The 20,583-nt window shown below is 45.6% G+C and overlaps 1 protein-coding gene across 3 annotated transcripts in view; it reads left to right on the top strand.

Moving 5' to 3' along the window:
* Positions 1-784: 784 nt before the first annotated feature.
* Positions 785-20,583, top strand: part of CANX (calnexin) — a 33,351-nt gene continuing 13,552 nt past the window's right edge. The window contains exons 1-9 of one of the 3 annotated variants that reach the window (XM_023193651.2): positions 821-981; positions 4,083-4,157; positions 8,339-8,512; positions 8,919-8,992; positions 9,805-9,863; positions 11,513-11,654; positions 12,099-12,180; positions 12,968-13,160; positions 19,134-19,323. In XM_023193651.2, coding sequence (XP_023049419.1) covers positions 8,342-8,512; positions 8,919-8,992; positions 9,805-9,863; positions 11,513-11,654; positions 12,099-12,180; positions 12,968-13,160; positions 19,134-19,323 — 911 coding nt within the window. In that variant the 5' untranslated portion in view covers positions 821-981; positions 4,083-4,157; positions 8,339-8,341. Of the gene's footprint in view, positions 982-4,082; positions 4,158-8,338; positions 8,513-8,918; positions 8,993-9,804; positions 9,864-11,512; positions 11,655-12,098; positions 12,181-12,967; positions 13,161-19,133; positions 19,324-20,583 lie in introns of all 3 variants that reach the window. The other 2 variants (XM_023193650.2, XM_023193652.2) reach the window with 2 other exon arrangements.

Raw genomic sequence — 20,583 nt, 5'->3', positions numbered from 1 at the left:
CTCAGCATACTGAAAACTGAAGACGTGCTAAGAGTGGGTTACTAAAATGGTGGCCTATCTGGAACCTTGCCAGGGCACCATGCCTCCTCTCATCCTGTCATCCCTGTATCTCAGGGCTGATCCTCTGCCCTGACACCTAATCTCACTTCAGGAAACATAAATTGAAAGTTCAAATAACCTCGGATTATATTACTCGGGACTGTGTGTTATACTGGGCGACGAGGCTGCGCAGGCTCCCGGGCCCAGCCATGACTCTGCAGGAACTGCGGCGCCGGCTCACACAGCGCGGAGCGGTGCACGCCTGGTCGGCCAGGCGCCCGCGCTGGGTTCTGCTCACGCCCATAGGGGCCCGCGTTCGCTGCAACCGGCCCTCCTTGATGGCTGATCGTCGGACTCCTACCCCTTCTGCCTGCTGCCGTTTGCCCCGTCAGCTAAGGGCGCGCGATGCGTCCCAAGTCTCGGCTACAGCCACCAGACGGGTGAGGGCCACTGGGGGTTGGGTTGGAACGCCCCCGAAGGCACCACGGCATCCGAGCGCGGGAACGCCTGTTAAGCCAGCCCCGCCCCGGGACGCGCGCGCCCGGCGGTCTCCATCCAGTGTGGCCCGCCCCCTCACCTCCCGCCCAACCAACAGCCACTTCCTGCCTCACTCCCGACCAATCTTCACACTCCACGAAGAATAGCCGTAGGGGGCGTATGGGACGGTGCGTAGAGCGATGTCTACGCCGGCCAACCGGATGTCGGGGCTTGCGCAGGAGGGCGGGACTTGGCGCAGGCTGTGGCTACTCAGGGGCCAGGGGCGGGCGCAGGGGCGGGCTTAGTGCGGTGGGGCTCGCTCGCGCGGCAGCGGTGTCCGAGGCCTTTTGGTTCTGCGGCACGTGACGGTCGGGCCGCCTCTGCCTCTGTCTTTACTGCGGCGCGGGGCCAGGTGTGCGGGCGGGAAGGGGCACGGGCACCCCCGCGGTCCCCGGGAGGCTAGAGGTGAGACGGGAGACCTGAGTGCGTCCTCGGGCCTGTGAGGACCCCCGCGGGCTGGGAGCGCCTCTGCGGCTGAGGGGTCGGGCGTGGCCGGGGACTAAGGGGTCGGGCTGGCTCTTGAGGGCCCAGGCCCTGTCCGACGCGCCCGCCGTGAGCGGGGAGGCCCGAATTCGGGCCTCTTTGGTTGGGGAGCGGGCCCAGGCCGCGCCGCCGGGTTCGGGAGGCGTGGCAGGTGGCCCTACAGCCTTCTTTGACCTCTGGGAAAGCTGACTTATTCCTATGGCTTTGCTTCTAGGGCTTTCTTAGGCCTCTGCCTGCTGCCTGGGCAGCCGCGAGGTGGGCTGGAGTAACTGGGTAAAAGTGTAGAGTGGAATCGGGCCTGCTGTGTACCCCTAGTAGTAGGGAAGGATGGTATTAAACCGAGAGGGAATGTTTAGGATTAGCGTTACAGTTTAATATTTGAAAATCCAAAGAGAAGCCTGGACCCTAGCTCCGTGAAGAGAAAGGGGAATGTAGTAGAAGGAGAACACGCAGTGGTTGAGAAACTTAACAGTTACAGCACCTATTCTGGAGGGGAATCATCCAGCTGGAGATGGACAGGGCGTTAAAAGCAGGAAAGCACCCGAAAACTCATCTAATGCATCTGTTTTTATAGTGGAGGCCTAGAGGTGTGAAATGACTGGCCCAAGGTCATGCGATTACTTTAATGATGGTTCTGGGATTATAGTTCAGGGATAGGCAGTGCAGTGGTTAACGTTAAGGCTCTGGCTCAAGTCTTTCATTGGTCATTTGTTGCTCTGTGAACTTCGGCAGTTTTCTTACCCTTTGTGCTCCCGTTCTTGTCAAGTAATGGATATGATAATACCTGATGGATTTGTGAGGATTAAATTCAGATATGTATACAATAAGGGAAGTCCGACATTTAGTAACTGCCCTATAATTACTGCAATACATTATTATAATCTGAATGCCTTTGGACCAATACACTGCCATCCTAGTGAACTGGTTCAGTCCTGTTTCCCAGGACCTGAAGTCACAGTTATGGTGATGGAAGAAACTGGGCATTGTGTATTAACTGTTAGGTATGACACAAGTGATTGCTGGTTGAGGGAAGTTAAACTGAGCTTAATATTAAAAGATTGAGAGGACAAGATGAACTATAGTTAAGTCTTTTTACCTCTGATTTAGGAAATGGAAGATTTTGCTTCAGTTTTTAATTAGATTTTTTTTTAAGGGGGAAGAATTTTATTGATCTTTAAAATCATTCTGTATCTCAGTCTTTTCCCAATATTGTTTGAGGGTCATGAATAGAATCAACTGCCATGTTAATCAACTGTTGTACATTTGGTATAATTATACTTAGAGCAGAGGTAAAGGACAATGTGGGAGTTCTTTGCATCAACCAGGGTGCACAAACAAGCCAGGTAACTGGGTCATGAGAATGCTCGAGTGAACTGTGTGTGGGGTCAGTGTTGCACAACAGAAATTTTCTGGCTTGTCTGCAAGTGGGTGTCAGCATTCCCCCACACTTTACTATCTTGACTCCACAGTTCATTTAGCGCATTATCTTCTCAGGACCACGAGGGGTAAATGTTTTCACAAAAGTCGTTGCTGCCGTTTTGGCAATCACACTATTGCATCCTTGTAGTTAGAGTTCTCTTTGCCGTGGAAGACAGCTTAAGGGGATGAAGTGGCAGTTGGTGAGCATGAATTGCAGGCTCATTAAACTTGAATTGTGGGCCCAGTGTGGTAGCTTTTTTTTTTTTTTTTTTTTTTTTTGATGCGGAGTCTCGCTCTGTCACCCAGGCTGGAGTGCAGTGGCGCGATCTCGGCTCACTGCAAGCTCCGCCTCCCGGGTTCACGCCATTCTCCTGCCTCAGCCTCCCGAGTAGCTGGGACTACAGGTGCCCACCACCACACCCGGCTAATTTTTTTGTATTTTTCAGTAGAGACGGAGTTTCACCGTGTTAGCTAGGATGGTCTCTATCTCCTGACCTCATGAACCACCCGCTTCAGCCTCCCAGAGTGCTGGGATTACAGGCGTGAGCCACCGCTGGTAGCTTTTGTCCCACTTTCGTTTCTGTAACTTTAGGAATAAGAAGTCTCCTGGGTTCTTCACCTTTAGGGGGCAATTGGGAGGGGCAGATAAAACGGTGAACATGGAACTACTTTAAAAAGTGTAATGAATTGGCTGGGCACGGTGGCTCTCACGCCTGTAGTTCAGGCACTTTGGGAGGCTAAGGTGGGCAGATTACTCGAGGCCAGGATTTGATGACCAGCCTTGCCAACGTGGTGAAACCTTGTCTCTACTAAAAATACAGAAAAAAAAAATTAACCTCTAGCTACTCGGGAGGCTGAGACAGGAGAATCACTGAACCTGAAAGGCGCGGAGGTTGCAGTGAGCGGAGATGGTGCCATTGCACTCCAGCCTGTGTGACAGAGTGAGACTCCATCTCAGAAAGAAAAAAAAAGTGCAAATAGAATACATAGTTCATAATAACTCCTAGGAAATAATAAAAGTACCTAAACACAGTTATAACCTATATAGCTTATGGTAAAACTTATCAGGAAAGTCCTGGTTGAATTCTTTGTTACTGCAACAGATGCACTTTTTTTTTTTTTTTGAGACTGAGTCTCCCTCTGTCACCCATGCTGGAGTGCAGTGGTGTGATCTTGGCTCACTGCATCCGCCGCCTCCTGGGTTCAAGCAGTTCTCCTGCTTCAGCCTCCCAAGTAGCTGGTACTACAGGCACACGCCGCCATGCCCGGCCCATTTTTTTGTATTTTAGTAGAGATGGGGTTTCCCTGGGTTGTCCAGGCCGGTTGCAAACTCCTGAGCTCAGGCAGTCCGCCTGCCTCGGCCTCCCAAAGTGCTGGGATTACAGGTGTGAGCCACTGCGCCCGGCCCTACTTTTTTTTTAGAGACAGGGTCTTGCTCTGTCATCAGGCTGGAGTGCAGTGGTGTGATTATTGCTCACTGCAGTCTTAAACTCCTGTGCTTATTGGTTCAAGTGATCTTCCTGCCTCAGCCTCCTGAGTAGCTGGAACTACAGGCGGATGACACTACTCTTAGCTAATTTTTTTTTTTTTTTAATTTTTCATAGATACCTCACTTTGTTGCCCAGGCTAGTCAAGCGATCATCCTGCTTCCTCCGACTCCCAGAGTTCTGGGATTACAGGTGGGAACCACCATGCCAACCAGGAGACCAGAAATTAAGCTCAGCTTTCTCTCCCTTCTTCTCTCCCTCCTTCCCTTTCTTTCTTCGTTCTTTTTTAAAACTTTGTGGTACCTGTTTCTGAATTGCTTATTTTACTTAGCATATTGTCTTCAAGGGTTCATCCATGTTATAGCCGGTGATGGGATTTCCTTCCTTTTTGAGGTTGAATAGTATTCCATTGTATGCCTATACCACATTTGGTTTAATCATTCATCCATTAATGGACATTTGGGTTGCTTCTGACTCTTGGCTGTTGTGAGTAGTACTGCTATGAACATGGGTCTGCAAATATCTCTGAAACTCTGCTTTCTTTTTCTGTTTGTTTGTTTGTTTGTTTGAGACAGTCTTACTCTGTTGCCCAGGCTTGAATGCAGTGGTGCCATCACAGCTGACTTTATTTTTTATTTTTTGAGACAGTCTCACTCTGTCGCCCAGGCCCAGTGCAGTGGCATGATCTCAACTCACACTGCAAACTCCACTTTGCGGTTTAAAGCGATTCTCCTGCCTCAGCCTCCCGAGTAGCTGGCCACCACGTCCGCCTAATTTTGTTTTTTTTTTTTTTTTGAGACGGAGCCTCGCTCTGCCGCCCAGGCTGGAGTGCAGTAGCCGGATCTCAGCTCACTGCAAGCTCCGCCTCCCGGGTTTACACCATTCTCCTGCCTCAGCCTCCCGAGCAGCTGGGACTACAGGCGCCTGCCACCTCCCCTGGCTAGTTTTTTGTTTTGTTTTGTTTTGTTTTTTGAGATGGAGTCTCGCTCTGTCGCCCAGGCGGGAGTGCAGTGGCTGGATCTCAGCTCACTGCAAGCTCCGCCTCCCAGGTTTACGCCATTCTCCTGCCTCAGCCTCCCGAGTAGCTGGGACTACAGGCGCCCGCCACCTCGCCCGGCTAGTTTTTTGTATTTTTTAGTAGAGATGGGGTTTCACCATGTTAGCCAGGATGGTCTCGATCTCCTGACCTCGTGATCCGCCCGTCTCGGCCTCCCAAAGTGCTGGGATTATAGGCTTGAGCCACCGCACCTGGCCCTAATTTTGTATTTTGAGTAGAGTCGGGGTTTCTCAATGTTGGTCAGGCTGGTCTTGAACTCCCCACCTCAGGTGATCCACCTGCCTCGGCCTCCCAAAGTGCTGTGATTACAGGTGTGAACCACCACGCCCAGCCTTCCCAGCTAATTTTTGTGTTTTAGTAGAGACAGCGTTTTGCCATGTTGGCCAGGCTGGTCTTGAGTTCCTGACCTCAGGTCATCAGTCTGCCTTCGTCTCCCAAAGTGCTGGGATTATTGGCGTGAGCCACTGCGCCTGGCATATTTTTTATTTTTATTTTTTGAGGAGGTGGAGTCTCTCTCTGTGGCCCAGGCTGGAGTGCAGTGGTGCCATCTCGGGTCACTGCAACCTCCACCTCCCAGGTTCAAGCAATTCTCCTCCCTCAGCCTCCTGAGCAGCTGCGGCTACAGATGTGCACCACCATGCTTGGCTAATTTTTTGTCTTTTAGTAGAAACGGACTTTCACCATGTTTCCCTAGCTGGTCTCAAACTTCTGAGCTCAGGCAGTCTACCAGCCTCCCAAAGTGCTAGGATTACAAGCATGAGCCACCCCACCCTGCCCAATGGCTCACTTTAGCTTCAACCTGTCAGGCTCAAGCTTCTCCTACCTTAGCCTCCTGAGTAGCTGGGACAACAGGTGTGTGTGCTACCATGTCTGGGTGAAGTTTTCTTTTTTTGATTTTTTTGTAGAGACAGGATCGTAGTTTTTGTTTTGTTTTGTTTTGCTAGAGACGGGGTCAGGCTGTGTTTATGTTGGCCAGGCTGGGAAGTAAGGTCTTAATCGAGGGAGTTGAAGATTCTTGGGGGAACGGCACGTAGAGCAGCTGTGGAGGGAGAGGGTGCTGATTGCTAGCTAAAGACTTAGACATTTTTGCAGACATGGACTCATGATAGTTTTTGGGTGATGAGTCTATCTTGTAGGATAGCTTGAAAGAGGAGAAAGAAACTAGAGGCCATAGTAATGTAAGGTAACATTAAGTATCCTAATGTCAGTAATGGAGAAGAATGAAAGACTAGGATTGATCGGGTGACTGTGTGGGCAGAGGATGTGAGGAGAAAAGGACATCTTGTATGTGTGTGTGCACACATTTTTAATTGTATATCTTCTACTTGTTTTCTCCCCCACCTTTTAGCTGTACTTTCTCAGGGCCAAAAATGAAAATTTACCTGCTACCGACCACATCATCTTGTGCATCTGTGTAGCTCAGTTTTTATTTCTTTACATCTGTGGTCCTTGGAAAGAGAGCCCACTACCACCCAAGACACGTCTAATATAATACACAGGGCACTTACGTGGTTAGAAAATAAGAGATAAAAGTAGCTTGTTGGCCAGGCACAGTGGCTCACTCCTGTAATCCTAGCACTTTGGGAGGCCGAAGTGGGCGGATCACGAGGTCAAGAGATTGAGACCATCCTGGCCAACATGGTGAAAACCTGTCTCTACTAAAAATACAAAAATTAGCTGGGTGTGGTGGCGCACACCTGTACACCTGTAATCCCAGCTACTTGGGAGGCTGAGGTAGGAGAATCGCTTGAACCCAGGAGGCGGAGGATGCAGTGAGCCGAGATAGCGCCAATGTACTCCAGCCTGGCGATAGAGTAAGACTCCATTTCAAAAAGAAAAAAAAAAAAGTAGCTTGTTTTGTACAGGTGCGGTGGCTCACGCCCGTAATCCTAGCCCTTTGGGAGGCTGAGGCAGGCAGATCACCTGAGGTCAGGAGTTTGAGACCAGCCTGGCCAACATGGTGAAACCCCGTCTCTACTAAAATTACAAAAATTAGCCAGGTTGGCTGGGCGCAGTGGCTCAAGCCTGTAATCCCAGCACTTTGGGAGGCCGAGATGGGCAGATCATGAGGTCACGAGATCGAAACCATCCTGGCTAACATGGTGAAACCTCGTCTCTACTAAAAATATATGAAAAAATAGCCGGGCGAGGTGGCGGGCGCCTGTAGTCCCAGCTACTCGGGAGGCTGAGGCAGGAGAATGGCATGAACCCGGGAGGCGGAGCTTGCGGTGACCTGAGATCCGGCCACTGCACTCCAGCCTGGGCGGCAGAGCGAGACTCTGTCTCAAAAAAAAAAAAAAAAAAAAAAAAATTAGCCAGGCGTGGTGGCGGGTGCCTGTAATCCCAGCTACTCAAGGGGCTGAGGTAGGAGAATTGCTTGAACCTGGGAGGCGGAGGTTGCAGTGAGCTGAGATGGTGCCACTGCAGTCCAGCCTGGGCGATGGAGGGAGAATCCATCACAAAATAAATAAATAAAGTAAATATATAAATTTTAAAAGTAGCTTGTTCTTAGTTTAATATTCTTGTTGAGTTCTAAAACACTAATTTGAAAACATGTCTATTGATGATATTTGAGCAACAGTATCCATATTAAACCTTTAATGTGAGAGGAATTATCTTCTGTGTTATTTATTTATTTTTTTTGAGACGGAGTCTTGTTCTGTCACCCAGGCTAGAGTGTAGTGGTGCGATCTTGGCTCACTGCAGGCTCCGCCTCCTGGGTTCAAGCAATTCTCCTGCCTTAACCTCCCAAGTAGCTGAGACTACAGGCACCCACCATCGCGCCCAGCTAGTTTTTGTATTTTTAGTAGAGACAGAGTTTCGCCATGTTGGCCAGGCTGGTCTTGAACTCCTGACCTAGTGATCCACCTGCCTTGGCCTCCCAAAGTGCTGGGATTACAGGTGTGAGCCAAGGCGCCCTGCCATCTCTGTTATTTCATTGTAATGTTTTAACAGTTACCCACTTTAAATTAGTGTATGAAAGGGCTTTTGTCTGTTGTAAAGCACTTTACAAATGCAAAAGTTTGTTGGAAATTGTATTTGAATGCCCCACATCTGTGTAACCAATCCTCTATGAGGATGGTTGTGTATGTTTCAGTTTTATTTTGAAATTTTCTAGAAATGGAATCTTCTAACTGATTTTGGGGAAACCCTTTATCCTCTCTAGGCTGCCTTTCCTTATCTATAAAATGAAATAAGTTCTTTTTAGCCCTGTGATTTGAAAGCTTTAATTTTAAATGAGAGCGAGAGGTAGTGGTCTTTATGAAGTTTGATAAGTGGCAATACATTTAACTGATTTTGCTCTTTTTATGTGTAGATCATGGAAGGGAAGTGGTTGCTGTGTATGTTACTGGTACTTGGAACTGTTATTGTTGAGGCTCATGATGGACATGATGATGATGTGATTGATATTGAGGATGACCTTGACGATGTCATTGAAGAGGTAGAAGACTCAAAACCAGATACCACTGCTCCTCCTTCATCTCCCAAGGTTTGAAATGGTCTTTGAATCTATTCCTTTTACCTCTTGAGATGATAAAATTATGAAGATAGCCAGGTGCAGGGACATGTAGTCTCAACTACTCAGGAGGCCTAGGACAGGAGTGTGAGTCCAGCCTGAGCAACACAGGGAGATACCATATCTAATAAAATATAAAAGAAAAACATCGTGAAGATAAATTTGGAACGTTTTCAAAGGCAAAGCAAAATTTGCTAAAATACTTATCTCTCTGGCAGCCTTTGTTATATCTTGCTAAAGGCCAATTATATGGGTTGAATTTGAAGGCTAGCTATGAAATTTTTGTGACAGTTGAAAGCAAACCAGGATATATGGTTCTAGGTAAAAAGGCATGTTGCTGAAAATTTAAATTTTTAATTCATTTATATATTTAACACAGGTCACCTACAAAGCTCCAGTTCCAACAGGGGAAGTATATTTTGCTGATTCTTTTGACAGAGGAACTCTGTCAGGGTAAGTGTTTTCCAGAGAAATATATCTTAGAGGCAAACATTATGTAAATAAGATGGGATAGTGGATTCCTTTTTGGATAGCATCTTATATAGTGAAATGTCTAACTTTATTTTATTTTATTTATTTATTTTTTGAGACGGAATTTCACTCTTTTGCCCGGGGTGGGGTGCAATGGCATGATCTCAGCTCACCACAACCTCCACCTCCTGGGTTCAAGTGATTCTCCTGCCTCAGCCTCTGAGGTAGCTGGGAGTATAGGCATGTGTCACCATGCTAGCTAATTTTTTGGTTGGTTTTTTTTTTTTTTTTTTTTTTTTTTTTTAGTAGAGATGGGGTTTTAACATGTTGGCCAGGCTGGTCTTGAACTCCTGATCTCAGGTGATCCACCTGCCTCAGCCTCCCAAATTGTTGGGATTACAGGCGTGAGCCACCGCACCTGGCTTGAAATTTCTAACTTTAATATCTTCAGTGTTAACATCCATGTAGGAAAATAGTCTTTTGGAATTTGTGGTTTTTACTTCCACTCCTTTCCCTCCCCCACTCTACCCTATATTTTGTTCTTTGATTGAGGAAAAAAAATCTTGATCTTGAAACATCAGTGGAATTATCTCATAGGTTTGGTACTTTTTCATATAGGTTTGTGAGTTGAAGATAATGTATAATCATTAGTTGTGTGACAGATTTAAAGGTTGGAAGTAAAGTGGTTAAATAGGCTAAGAGCAGAATAAGTCTTATTTTTATGAGTATTTACATAATTTTCCCTCGCAAGACAACTGTCATTTTTAAGACTGATTTTGGGATTTGTGTTACAGGTGGATTTTATCCAAAGCCAAGAAAGATGATACCGATGATGAAATTGCCAAATATGATGGTGAGAATTCCATTTGGTTTAGATATAATAGCAGATAGAGGTTTGACATGTTGTCTCCATGGCATTTCCTAAGACTAGTTTAAAAGGAAATCGTAAGCTTTAAGATTTTTCCGGGCCGGGCGCAGTGGCTCAAGCCTGTAATCCCAGCACTTTGGGAGGCCGAGACGGGTGGATCACGAGGTCAGGAGATCGAGACCATCCTGGCTAACACGGTGAAACCCCATCTCTACTAAAAATACAAAAAATTAGCCGGGCCAGGTGGCGGCGCCTGTAGTCCCAGCTACTCGGGAGGCTGAGGCAGGAGAATGGCGTGAACCCGGGAGGCGGAGCTTGCAGTGAGCTGAGATCCGGCCACTGCACTCCAGCCTGGGCGACAGAGCAAGACTCTGTCTCAAAAAAAAAAAAAAAGATTTTTCCAGCTGGGCGCAGTGGCACACGTCTATAATCCCAGCACTTTGGGAAGCCAAGGCAGGTGGATCACGAGATCAGGAGATCGAGACCATCCTGGCTAACACAGTGAAACCTGTCTCTACTAAAAATACAAAAAATAAGCCGGGTGTGGTGGCATGTGCCTGTAGTGCTAGCTGCTGGGGAGGCTGAGGCAGGAGAATGGTGTGAACCCGGGCAGCAGAGCTTGCAGTGAGCCGAGATCACACCACTGCCCTCCAACCTGGGTGACAGAAAAAAAAAAAAAAAAGAGGCTGGGCGTGGTGGCTCATGCCTGTAATCCCAGCACTTTGGGAGGCTGAGGTGGGCGGATCAGGAGATCAGGAAATCGAGACCATCCTGGCTAATGGTGAAACCCCGCCTTTACTAAAAATGCAAAAATATTAGCCAGGCGTGGTGGCGGCCGCCTGTAGTCCCAGCAACTCGGGAGGCTGAGGCAGGAGAATGGTGTGAACCTGGGAGGCAGAGCTTGCAGTGAGCAGAGATCGTGCCATTGCACTGCAGTCTGGACAACAGAGTGAGATTCCGTCTCAAAAAAAAAAAAAAAAAGATTTTTCCATGGAAGTTTTGTCACCTTTGTGCGTTGCGTAATGTTTCTTTTATTTTATTTTATTTAAGGTTGAGGGGTGCATGTGTAGCCTCATATTTAATAGGATTAGATCTGTTTAATCACCCGTGCTGCTGAATGTTGGAAATAGGTTATTTCAAGACAGTATAATATACTACAGTTTTAAAAAACTAGATCCTAATAATATTTGCCAAATAAAGTGTGTTTATTTATTTATTTACTTTCTTGAGACGGAGTCTCACTCTTGCTGCCCAGGCTGCTGGAATAGAGTGGCATGATCTTGGCTCACCGCAACCTCTGTTTCTTGGATTCAAGCGATTCTCCTGCCTCAGCCTACTGAGTAGCTGGGATTACAGGTGCCCATCACCACGCCCGGCTAATTTTTGTGTTTTTATTAGCAATGGGGTTTCACCATGTTGGCCAGGCTGGTCTCGAAGTCCTGACCTGGAGTGATCCGCCTGCCCTCAGCCTCCCTAAGTGCTGGGATTAACAGGTGTGAGCCACCATGGCTGCCCCAGTATAATATATTTATGCAACTAGGAGGTTTTGTTTTGTTTTGTTTTTTGTTTTTTGGCGTTTGTAGGACCTTCAGAGGTAGAGTTAAGGAGTAGAACTTTTTTGTTTTGTCTTGTAGGAAAGTGGGAGGTAGATGAAATGAAGGAATCAAAGCTTCCGGGTGATAAAGGACTTGTATTGATGTCTCGGGCCAAGCATCATGCCATCTCCGCTAAACTGAACAAGCCCTTCCTATTTGACACCAAGCCTCTCATTGTTCAGTAAGTGAAATGCTTGCTGGATAAAAGCTTTCTACGAAGGGTAATCTTAGAAGACATTATACAACTTTTATTCTATGTTAAAAAATTATGAGATTATGTAACTTGTGGTAGGGATTTTTGGGTGAATTTAAACGCCTCGTAATTAATAGTTTTTCCTGCCTAATAAATTATTTTGAAACAAACTGGTTACTTATTTTCCTGACTGTAAATAACTTGTAGATTTTGCAGAACAAATTTACTGGAAATCTACATTAATGTTCAATTTAATTTTATTTATTTTTGTGGGATAGCTATTCAAAAACAACAGAAGATGGAATCCTTTGTAAGGGTAAACATTTGACCTATGATAAAACATGACCAAGATGAGGGAGCGAGGAAATACATTAAGAGAGTTTGGATCTTTCAAAATGCCATACGGTTTTCTGCTTTTCTCTCTGATATTAGGTACGAGGTTAATTTCCAAAATGGAATAGAATGTGGTGGTGCCTATGTGAAACTGCTTTCTAAAACACCAGAGCTCAACCTGGTATGTAATTCCCATTTCTGGAATGTAGCTAGACACCCACTACTACCTTGTAAGAATTTTGTAATTTGCGCCAGGTACAGTGGCTCACGCCTGTAATCCCAGCACTTTGGGAAGGCGAGGCAGGCGGGTCATGAGGTCAGGAGATGGAGACCATCCTGGCTAACATGGTAAAACCCCGTCTCTACTAAAAATAAAAAAACTAGCCAGGCGTGGTGGTGGGCACCTGTAGTCCCAGCCACTAGGGAGGCTGAGGCAGGAGAATGCCATGAACCCGAGAGATGGAGCTTGCAGTGAGCCGAGATTGCACCACTGCACTCCAGCCTGGACGACAGAGCGAGACTCCACCTCAAAAAAAAAAAAAAAGAATTTTGTAATTCTTGTGAAAATAAAGGCTTCCTCCTGCTGTTTAACTGTTTTGATGAGTTGGGAATATTGACTTTGACACTAACGTGCTTTTTATTCAAAGTGTAAATTACAGAGTTGTTACCAACTGTTTTTATCTGAATTTCTGGTTTTGCTCCTGTGCAAGCTTATTTCTTTGTTTTGTGAGGAAGCAGTAACTGTCTAGATGTGTGCATTACTTTTTTTAGGCACTTAAATGTTATTTTAAATTTACTGATGATTGCTTGTTATTCCTTTTCACTAAACAAACTTGTAGTTAGCTTTTCCAGTAACTGTCATTAATATATTTGGAATTTTATAAGAGGAATTACCATACACTTTTGAAACGTTGCTTTTGAACACTTTGACTACAGTGACTTCAAATACTCCTTTTTTGTTTCTGAAGGATCAGTTCCACGACAAGACCCCGTATACGATTATGTTTGGTCCAGATAAATGTGGAGAGGACTATAAACTGCACTTCATCTTCCGACACAAAAACCCCAAAACGGGTATTTATGAAGAAAAACATGCTAAGAGGCCAGATGCAGATCTGAAGACTTATTTTACTGATAAGAAAACACATCTTTACACACTAAGTAAGAAAAACCATTAGTTTGGGGGCTTATGGTATTACATGTTTATCATCCATTTACTTTAAAGATTGTATATCTGGCTGGGCACTGTGGCTCACACCTGTAATCCCAGCACTTCGGCAGGCCGAGACAGGCAGATCTCCTGAGATCAGGAATTCGAGAACAGTCTGGCCAAACTGTTGAAACTCCATCTCTACTAAAAATACAAATATTAGCCAGGTGTGGTGGCACATGCCTGTAACCCCAGCTACTTGGGAGGCTGAGGCAAGAGAACTGCTTGAACCCAAGAGGGAGCCAAGATCATTGTGCCACAGCACTCCAGCCTCCAACACTGCAACAGTGATACTCCATCTCAAAAAAAAAAAAAGGTAGTAAATCTGGAGAGTACCCCAGCCTCCAAATAAGAAGAATCTCAGCCTGGTATGGTTGCTCATGCCTGTAATACCAGCACTTTGGGAGGCCGAGGCGGGCGGATCTCTTGAGGTCAGGCATTCGAGACCAGCGTAGCCAACATGGTAAAACCCCGTTTATACTAAAACTACCAAAATTAGCTGGGCATGGTGTCAAGTAGCTGGTGTAATCCTAGCTACTCAGGAGGCTGAGGCAGCAGAATTACATTAACCCAGGAGGCAGAGGTTGCAGTGAGTCGAGATCGTATCATTGCCCTTTAGCCTGGGCGGCAGAGGAAGATTCTGTCCCCCTTCACTAAAGAAAAGAATCTCTTTAATATCTTAGTTGGGAAATGACCTTAATTTGTCAGCATTAAAAGAAGCTTCTTGGCCAGGTAAGGTGGCCCACACCTGTAATCCTAACACTTTGGGGGCTGAGTCGGATGGATTGCTTGAGTCCAGGAGTTCCAAACCAGCCTGGCAACATAGAGAAACCCTGTCTCTACAAAATATTAAGAAATTAAATGAGTACAGTGGCATGTGCCTGTAGTTTCAGCTACTCAGGAGGCTGAGGTAGGAGGATTGCTTGAGCCCAGGAAGTCAAGACTGTAGTGAGCCATAATCTTACCACAGCACCGTAGCCTGGGTGAGAGTGAGATGCTGTCTCAAACAAAAAAATACACACAAAAAAAACAAAAAACTTCTTTTCCACAAGAATTGAGGTTCAAGATAATTTTAAGAATAGGTATTTTTGGCCGGGCACGGTGGCTCATGGCTGTAATCCCAGCACTGTGGGCGTCCAAGGTAGGCGGATCACCTGAGGTCAGGAGTTTGAGACCAGCCTGGCCGACATGGTGAAGCCCCTTCTCTATGAAAAATACAGAAATTAGCTGGGCGTGGTGGAGGGTACCTATCATCTAGCTACTCAGGTGGCTGAGGCAGGAGAATTGCTTGAACCCTGGAAGTGGAGGTTTCAGTGAGCCGAGATTGCGACAGTGCACTGGGCGACAGTAAGACTCTGTCTCAAAAAAAAAAAAAAAAAATGTGGTGTTTTTTGCGGACATGGTGGCTCACGCCTGTAATCCCAGCACATTGGGAGACGGAAGTGAGCAGATCACTTGAGGTCAGGTATTCAAGACCAGCCTGGCCAATATGGTGAAACCTCGTTTCTACTGAAAATATAAAAACTAGCCAAGCAGAGTGGTGGGTGCCTGTAATCCCAGCTACTCGGGAGGCTGAGGCAGGAGAATCACTTGAACCCGGGAGGCAGAGGTTGTGGTGAGCCAAGGTCATGCCGTTGCACTCCAGCCTGGGCCACACAATGAGACTCTGTCCCCCACCCACCCCCCCAAACACAAGGTATTTTTTTTTTTTGTATCCTATAAAGAGCTTTTCTGATCTGTCTAGTTTCTTCCTTTTTTTTGTTGTTGTTGTTGTCGAGAGATGTTGAATAATAGAATAAGTTATACATATAATTATACATACATCCAATGAAAATAGTTTTTCAGAAGTATTTTGTAGTTGAACTTCTTTGGATACTCTAATACCTGGACAATTGACAATTGAGTTGAATCATTTTGATATAGGTTTATTTTGGTCTGTTTATTGAAGCTTTTCCTGCTAGTTTGAGATCATAAATAGGTATGCTTCTTTCTGAAGAATATAATAACCTTTTTTTCTTTTCTTTTTTTTTTTTTGAGATGGAGTTTCACTCTTGTTGCCCAGGCTGGAGTGCAATTGCGTGATCTCGGCTCACCACAACCTCTGCCTCTTGTGTTCAAGCGATTCTCCTGACTCAGTCTCCTGAGTGGCTGGGATTACAGGCATGTGCCACCACGCCTGGCTAATTATTATTATTTTTTTTTTTAGTAGAGACAGGTTTTCTCCATGTTAGGCTGGTCTCAAACTCCTGACCTCAGGTGATGGCCCGCCTCAGCCTCCCAAAGTGCTGGGTTACAGGCATGAGCCACTGCACCTAGGCTACCTTTTTAATTTTTTTGAGGTGGAGTGTTGCTCTGTCACCCAGGGTAGAGCGCAGTGGTGTGATCTTGGCCTACTATAACCTCTGCCTCCTGGGTTCCAGTGATTCTCCTGCCTCAGCCTCCTGAGTAGCTGGGATTACAAGCTTGTGCCACCATGCCCGGCTAATTTTTCTATTTTTAGTAGAGACCGGGTTTCACCATGTTGGCCAGGCTGGTCTTAGACTCCTGACCTCAAGTGATCTGCCCGCCTCAGCCCCCGAAAGTGCTGGGATTACAGGTGTGAGTCACTGTACCCAGCCTAGAATATAATAACCTTTTTTCTTTTTTTTTTGTGATGGAGTCTTGCTTTGTTGCCCAGGCTGGAGTGCAGTGGTGCCATCTTGGCTCACTGCAACCTCCACCTCCTGGGTTCCAGCGATTCTCTCGTCTCAGCCTCCCTGGTAGCTGGGATTACAGGCATACACCATCATGCCCAACTCATTTTTGTATTTTTAGTAGACAGGGTTTCAGGGTTTCACATTGTTGGCCAGGCTGGTCTTGAACTCTTGATCTCAGTTGATCCACCTGCCTCGACCTCCCAAAGTGCTAGGATTACAGGTGTGAGCCACTGTGCCCGGCCTAACCTTTTTTTGTTATTTCCAGAAGTAATACATATTTAAGGTATAGAAATTCAGAAGCCATAAATAAGCAAGAAGAAAACACTTCAAGCGAGGGAGAGGGTTGAAGACAAGTTGGTTAATTGGTACAGAAATACAATGAGGTAGAAGGAATAAATTCTAATATTTGATAGTACAGTAGGGAAATTATAGTTAGAACAATTTATGGTATATTTCAGAATAGCTGGAAGAGAATTGTAATGTTCCCAATACAAAGAAAAAGTAAATGGAGTCAGGTGCAGTGGTTCAAGCCTATAATCCCTGCGCTTTTGGGAGGCTGAGGTGGGAGGATCACTTGAGGCCAGGAGTTCTAGACTAGCCTGGGCAGCATAGTAAGACCCTGTTCCTACAAAAAAACAATTATTCAGGCTTGGTGGCATGTACCTGTAGTCCCAGATGTTTGCAAGGCAGTGGTGTAGAAGGATCCCTTGAGTTCAGGATTTTGAGATTGCAGTGAGCTATGATTGGGCCACTGCACTTCAGCCTCAGTGACAGAGTGAGACTGTCTCTATAAAATAAAAAGAAAGAAAAGGTAAATGTTTAAGGTTACAGATATTTCAATTACTGTGATTTGGTTTTTTGTTTGTTTTTTGAGATGGGAGTCTTGCTCTGTTGCCCAGGCTGGAGTGCAGTGGCCTGATCTCAGCTCACTGCAACTTCCGCCTCCTGGGTTCAAGCGATTCTCCTGCCTCTGCCTCCCGAATAGTTGGGACTACAGGCATGCGCCACCATGCCCGGCTAATTGTTTTGTATGTTTAGTAGAGTTGGGGTTTCACCGTGTTGGTAAGCCTGGTCTCAGACTCCCAACCTCAAATGATCCGCCTGCCTCAGCCTCCCAGAGTGCTGGGATTATAGGCATGAGCCACCCGGCCCGTCCAATTACTGTGATTTGGTCATTACACATTATATACACCTGCCAAAATATCACACGTACCCCAAAAATATGTACAAGTATGATATGTCAATAAAAACATAACAATGGGCTGGGTGCAGTGGCGCATGCCTGTAATGCCAGCACTTTGGGAGGCTGAGGCGGGCGGATCATGAGGTCAGGAGATTCAGACCACTGTGAAACCCCATCTCTCCTAAAAATACAAAAAATTAGCCGGGTGCATTGGCGGGTGCCTGTAGTCCCAGCTATTCGGGAGGCTGAGGCAGAAGAATGGCATGAACTTGAGAGGCGGAGCTTGCAGTGAGCTGAGATCGCACCACTCCCCCCCAACCGGGGGGACAGAGGGAGACTCAACCACAAAAAAAAAAAAAAAAAAAAAAAAACATACACAAAGAGGTCACTTAAAATTATCTTAAACATCAACATTGTGATATATCTTTGTCCATATGTGTATGTACACATATACAACTTTACGTGCTGTATCTAACTTTTTTTTTAGTTTTGAGACGGAGTCTCACTCTGTTGCCCAGGCTGGAGTGCAGTGGTACGATGTTGGCTCACTGCAATCTCTGCCTCCTGGGTTCACGCCATTCTCCTGCCTCAGCCTCCCGAGTAGCTGGGATTACTGGCGCCCACCACCGCGCCCAGCTAATTTTTTGTATTTTTAGTAGAGACGGGGTTTCACCATGTTAGCCAGGATGGTGTTGATCTCCTGACCTCATGATCTGTCTGCCTCAGCCTCCCAAAGTGCTGGGATTACAGGCATGAACCACCACGCCTGACTCTAATTTTTTTCTTTTTGAGACAGAAACACTGCAATCTCCACCTCCCGGGTTCAAGCGATACTTGTGCCTTAGCCTCCCAAGTAGTTGAGTTTACAGGTGTGCACCAACGTGCCCACCTAGTTTTTATATGTTCAGTAGAGACAGTGTTTCACTATGTTGGCCAGGCTGGTCTCCAACTCATGGCCTCAAGTGATCCACCTGCCTTGGCCTCCCAAAGTGCTGGGATTACAGGCATGAGCCACCACACCCAGCCCTAACTTTCTTAACAACAAAAGAGTGTGAAGTTCTTCCTCACAAAAATATTCGTTTTCATTATCACTGATGCAGCAGCATAGGATTTCTTGTCTGGATGTGCTGTAACCCAATCACCCACATGTTAGATATCTAGGTGTGGAATCTGGCCTTTAATATACGTCACACTTAAGATGCTTTTATGGGACCCGTGTGGCTGGGCATGGTGGCTCACCCCTGTAATCTTAACAGTTTGGGAGGCTGAGGTTAGGCGGATTGACCAGCCTGGGCAACATGGCAAAACTCCATCTCTACTTAAAACACAAAAAATTAGCTGGGTGTGGTGGCACGGGGCCGCCTGTAGTTCCAGCTACTCCGAAGGCTGAGGCAGGAGAATCGCTTGAACCGGGGAGGCAGGAGTTGCAGTGAGCCGAGATCACACCCCTGCACTCCAGCCTGGGAGACAGAGCGAGACTCTGTCTCAAAAAAATAAAATAAAATTTTAAAAAAAGCTTTTATGGATTTAAACTTGTTTTTTCATTCTCCGTGGGAGTTAAAAAGTAGAACCATGAGTGGACATGCGTTTTAATAAATTTAGAGGTTTGTGTAATTTCAGTGACATGGTAATAATACCAGCTCTATTTAGAAATAAAGAAATGGACCTTTTGTAATGGGAAGTAGTTATAAGTCCACTAATTTGCTCATTGTTATGTATGTATAAGCCCAATAATCGTGTTAGTTTATTAAGGTTTCTTGATTTTTTTTTTTTTTTTAATGTCTATAAGTAAAGTCTTTGGTGTTAAAGACTTTAACTGTCATTTGCTGTAATTCTTAGAAACCTGAGGAACTAAGCATTCATGTTTTGTGCATAAGGAAATGGGCACTAACTTGCCCAAGACACCAAAAACCAGGCATTGTTCTTGCCGCAAAGCCTCAGGTCATACTTCTGCTGCTTCATGTTAGAAGTCATGATCTTTTGTATTATGGTAAAGGGAGCTTGGGAAATTAAGTGCTTTTAATTCCATTTGATGTTTTTTTCAGTCTTGAATCCAGACAATAGTTTTGAAATACTAGTTGATCAATCTGTGGTGAATAGTGGAAATCTGCTCAATGACATGACTCCTCCTGTAAATCCTTCACGTGAAATTGAGGACCCAGAAGACCGGAAGCCCGAGGATTGGGATGAAAGACCAAAAATCCCAGATCCAGAAGCTGTCAAGCCAGATGACTGGTGAGTCTTGGGGACCTCTTCAAGTGTAAGGAAGCATTTCACATATTCCATGTGGCTGGAACAGCCAAATGTTGGTTGAGTGAGCTCTGATAATTTCAGTAATCCATGATGCAGTCCAATCTGTAGGGAAACTATTAGAGTAGCTGGAAAGGGGTGAGAGTCAAGGAGTTGGTGAATATGGGAAGGGTTGTTTCTGATTGAAGGATGTCATATGCAGAAGTAGAGGAGCAGCAATAAGCTTGACATGCAAGGGAGAAATTACATGGCCTTTTATGTAGGGTGCACATTGAAGAGTGAGGAGAAATGAAGATAGCTGGGGCTGGATTCTTGTATATGGCTATCTTTGAGCTTCCAACTTCATACAGTGACTCCAGAAATGTCACAAAGTGAAGAAATTCTTACCCTTTGTAAAAGTATCCTCCTATGCCTAGCAATTAAATTCTAGATGATCTTTTTCCTCCTTGAAAGGTAAGATACGTGTAACTGAACTTTTATACTGCACTAGTATAAATGCCAAGTTTATTTGTATATTTCGTGCATATGAGATTTGGACTTAGCCTTGTTCAGTATTATATACCTTAACTAGCTTTATCACCTAAGAAGACCCCTGTACCCATTAAGCGGTCACTCCCTGTTTCCTCCCCACAACTCCCAGCAACCACTAACCTACTTTCTGCCTCTCTGCAGTTGTCTACTTTGTATATTTCATATAAATGGAATCATACAATATGTGGCTTTCTCTGTCCAGTTGCTTTCATTTAGCACAGTGTTTTCCAGGTTTATCTGTGTTGAAGCATGTATCAGTACTGCATTCCTTTTTATGATTGAATAAATTCTACTGGTTTGATAATGCCACATTTTATTTATCCCTGCCTTGGTGGACATTTAGGTTGTTTGCTCCTTTTTGTCTGTGATTATGAATGATGCTGCTATGAATGTTCATGTACTGGTTTTTATATAAATATGCTTTTTCTTTTCTTGCTTTTTTTTTTTTTTTTTTGGAGATGGAGTTTGGCTCTGTTGCCCAGGCTGGAGTGCAGTGGTGTGATCATGGCTCACTGCAACCTCTGTCTCCCAAGTTCAAGTGATTCTCCCGCCTCAGCCTCCCAAATGGCTGGGATCACAAGTGCGTGCCACCACACCCAGCTAATTTTTGTATTTTTAGTAGAGACGGGGTTTTACCATGTTGGCCAGGCTGGTCTCGAATTCCAGACCTCAGGTGATCCTCCCACCTCAGCCTCCCAAAGTGCTGGGTTACAG

The sequence above is a fragment of the Piliocolobus tephrosceles genome, chromosome 4 (genome assembly GCF_002776525.5).
Source record: "Piliocolobus tephrosceles isolate RC106 chromosome 4, ASM277652v3, whole genome shotgun sequence".
NCBI lineage: Eukaryota > Metazoa > Chordata > Mammalia > Primates > Cercopithecidae > Piliocolobus > Piliocolobus tephrosceles.
This window is presented reverse-complemented; position numbering and strand designations above follow the sequence as displayed.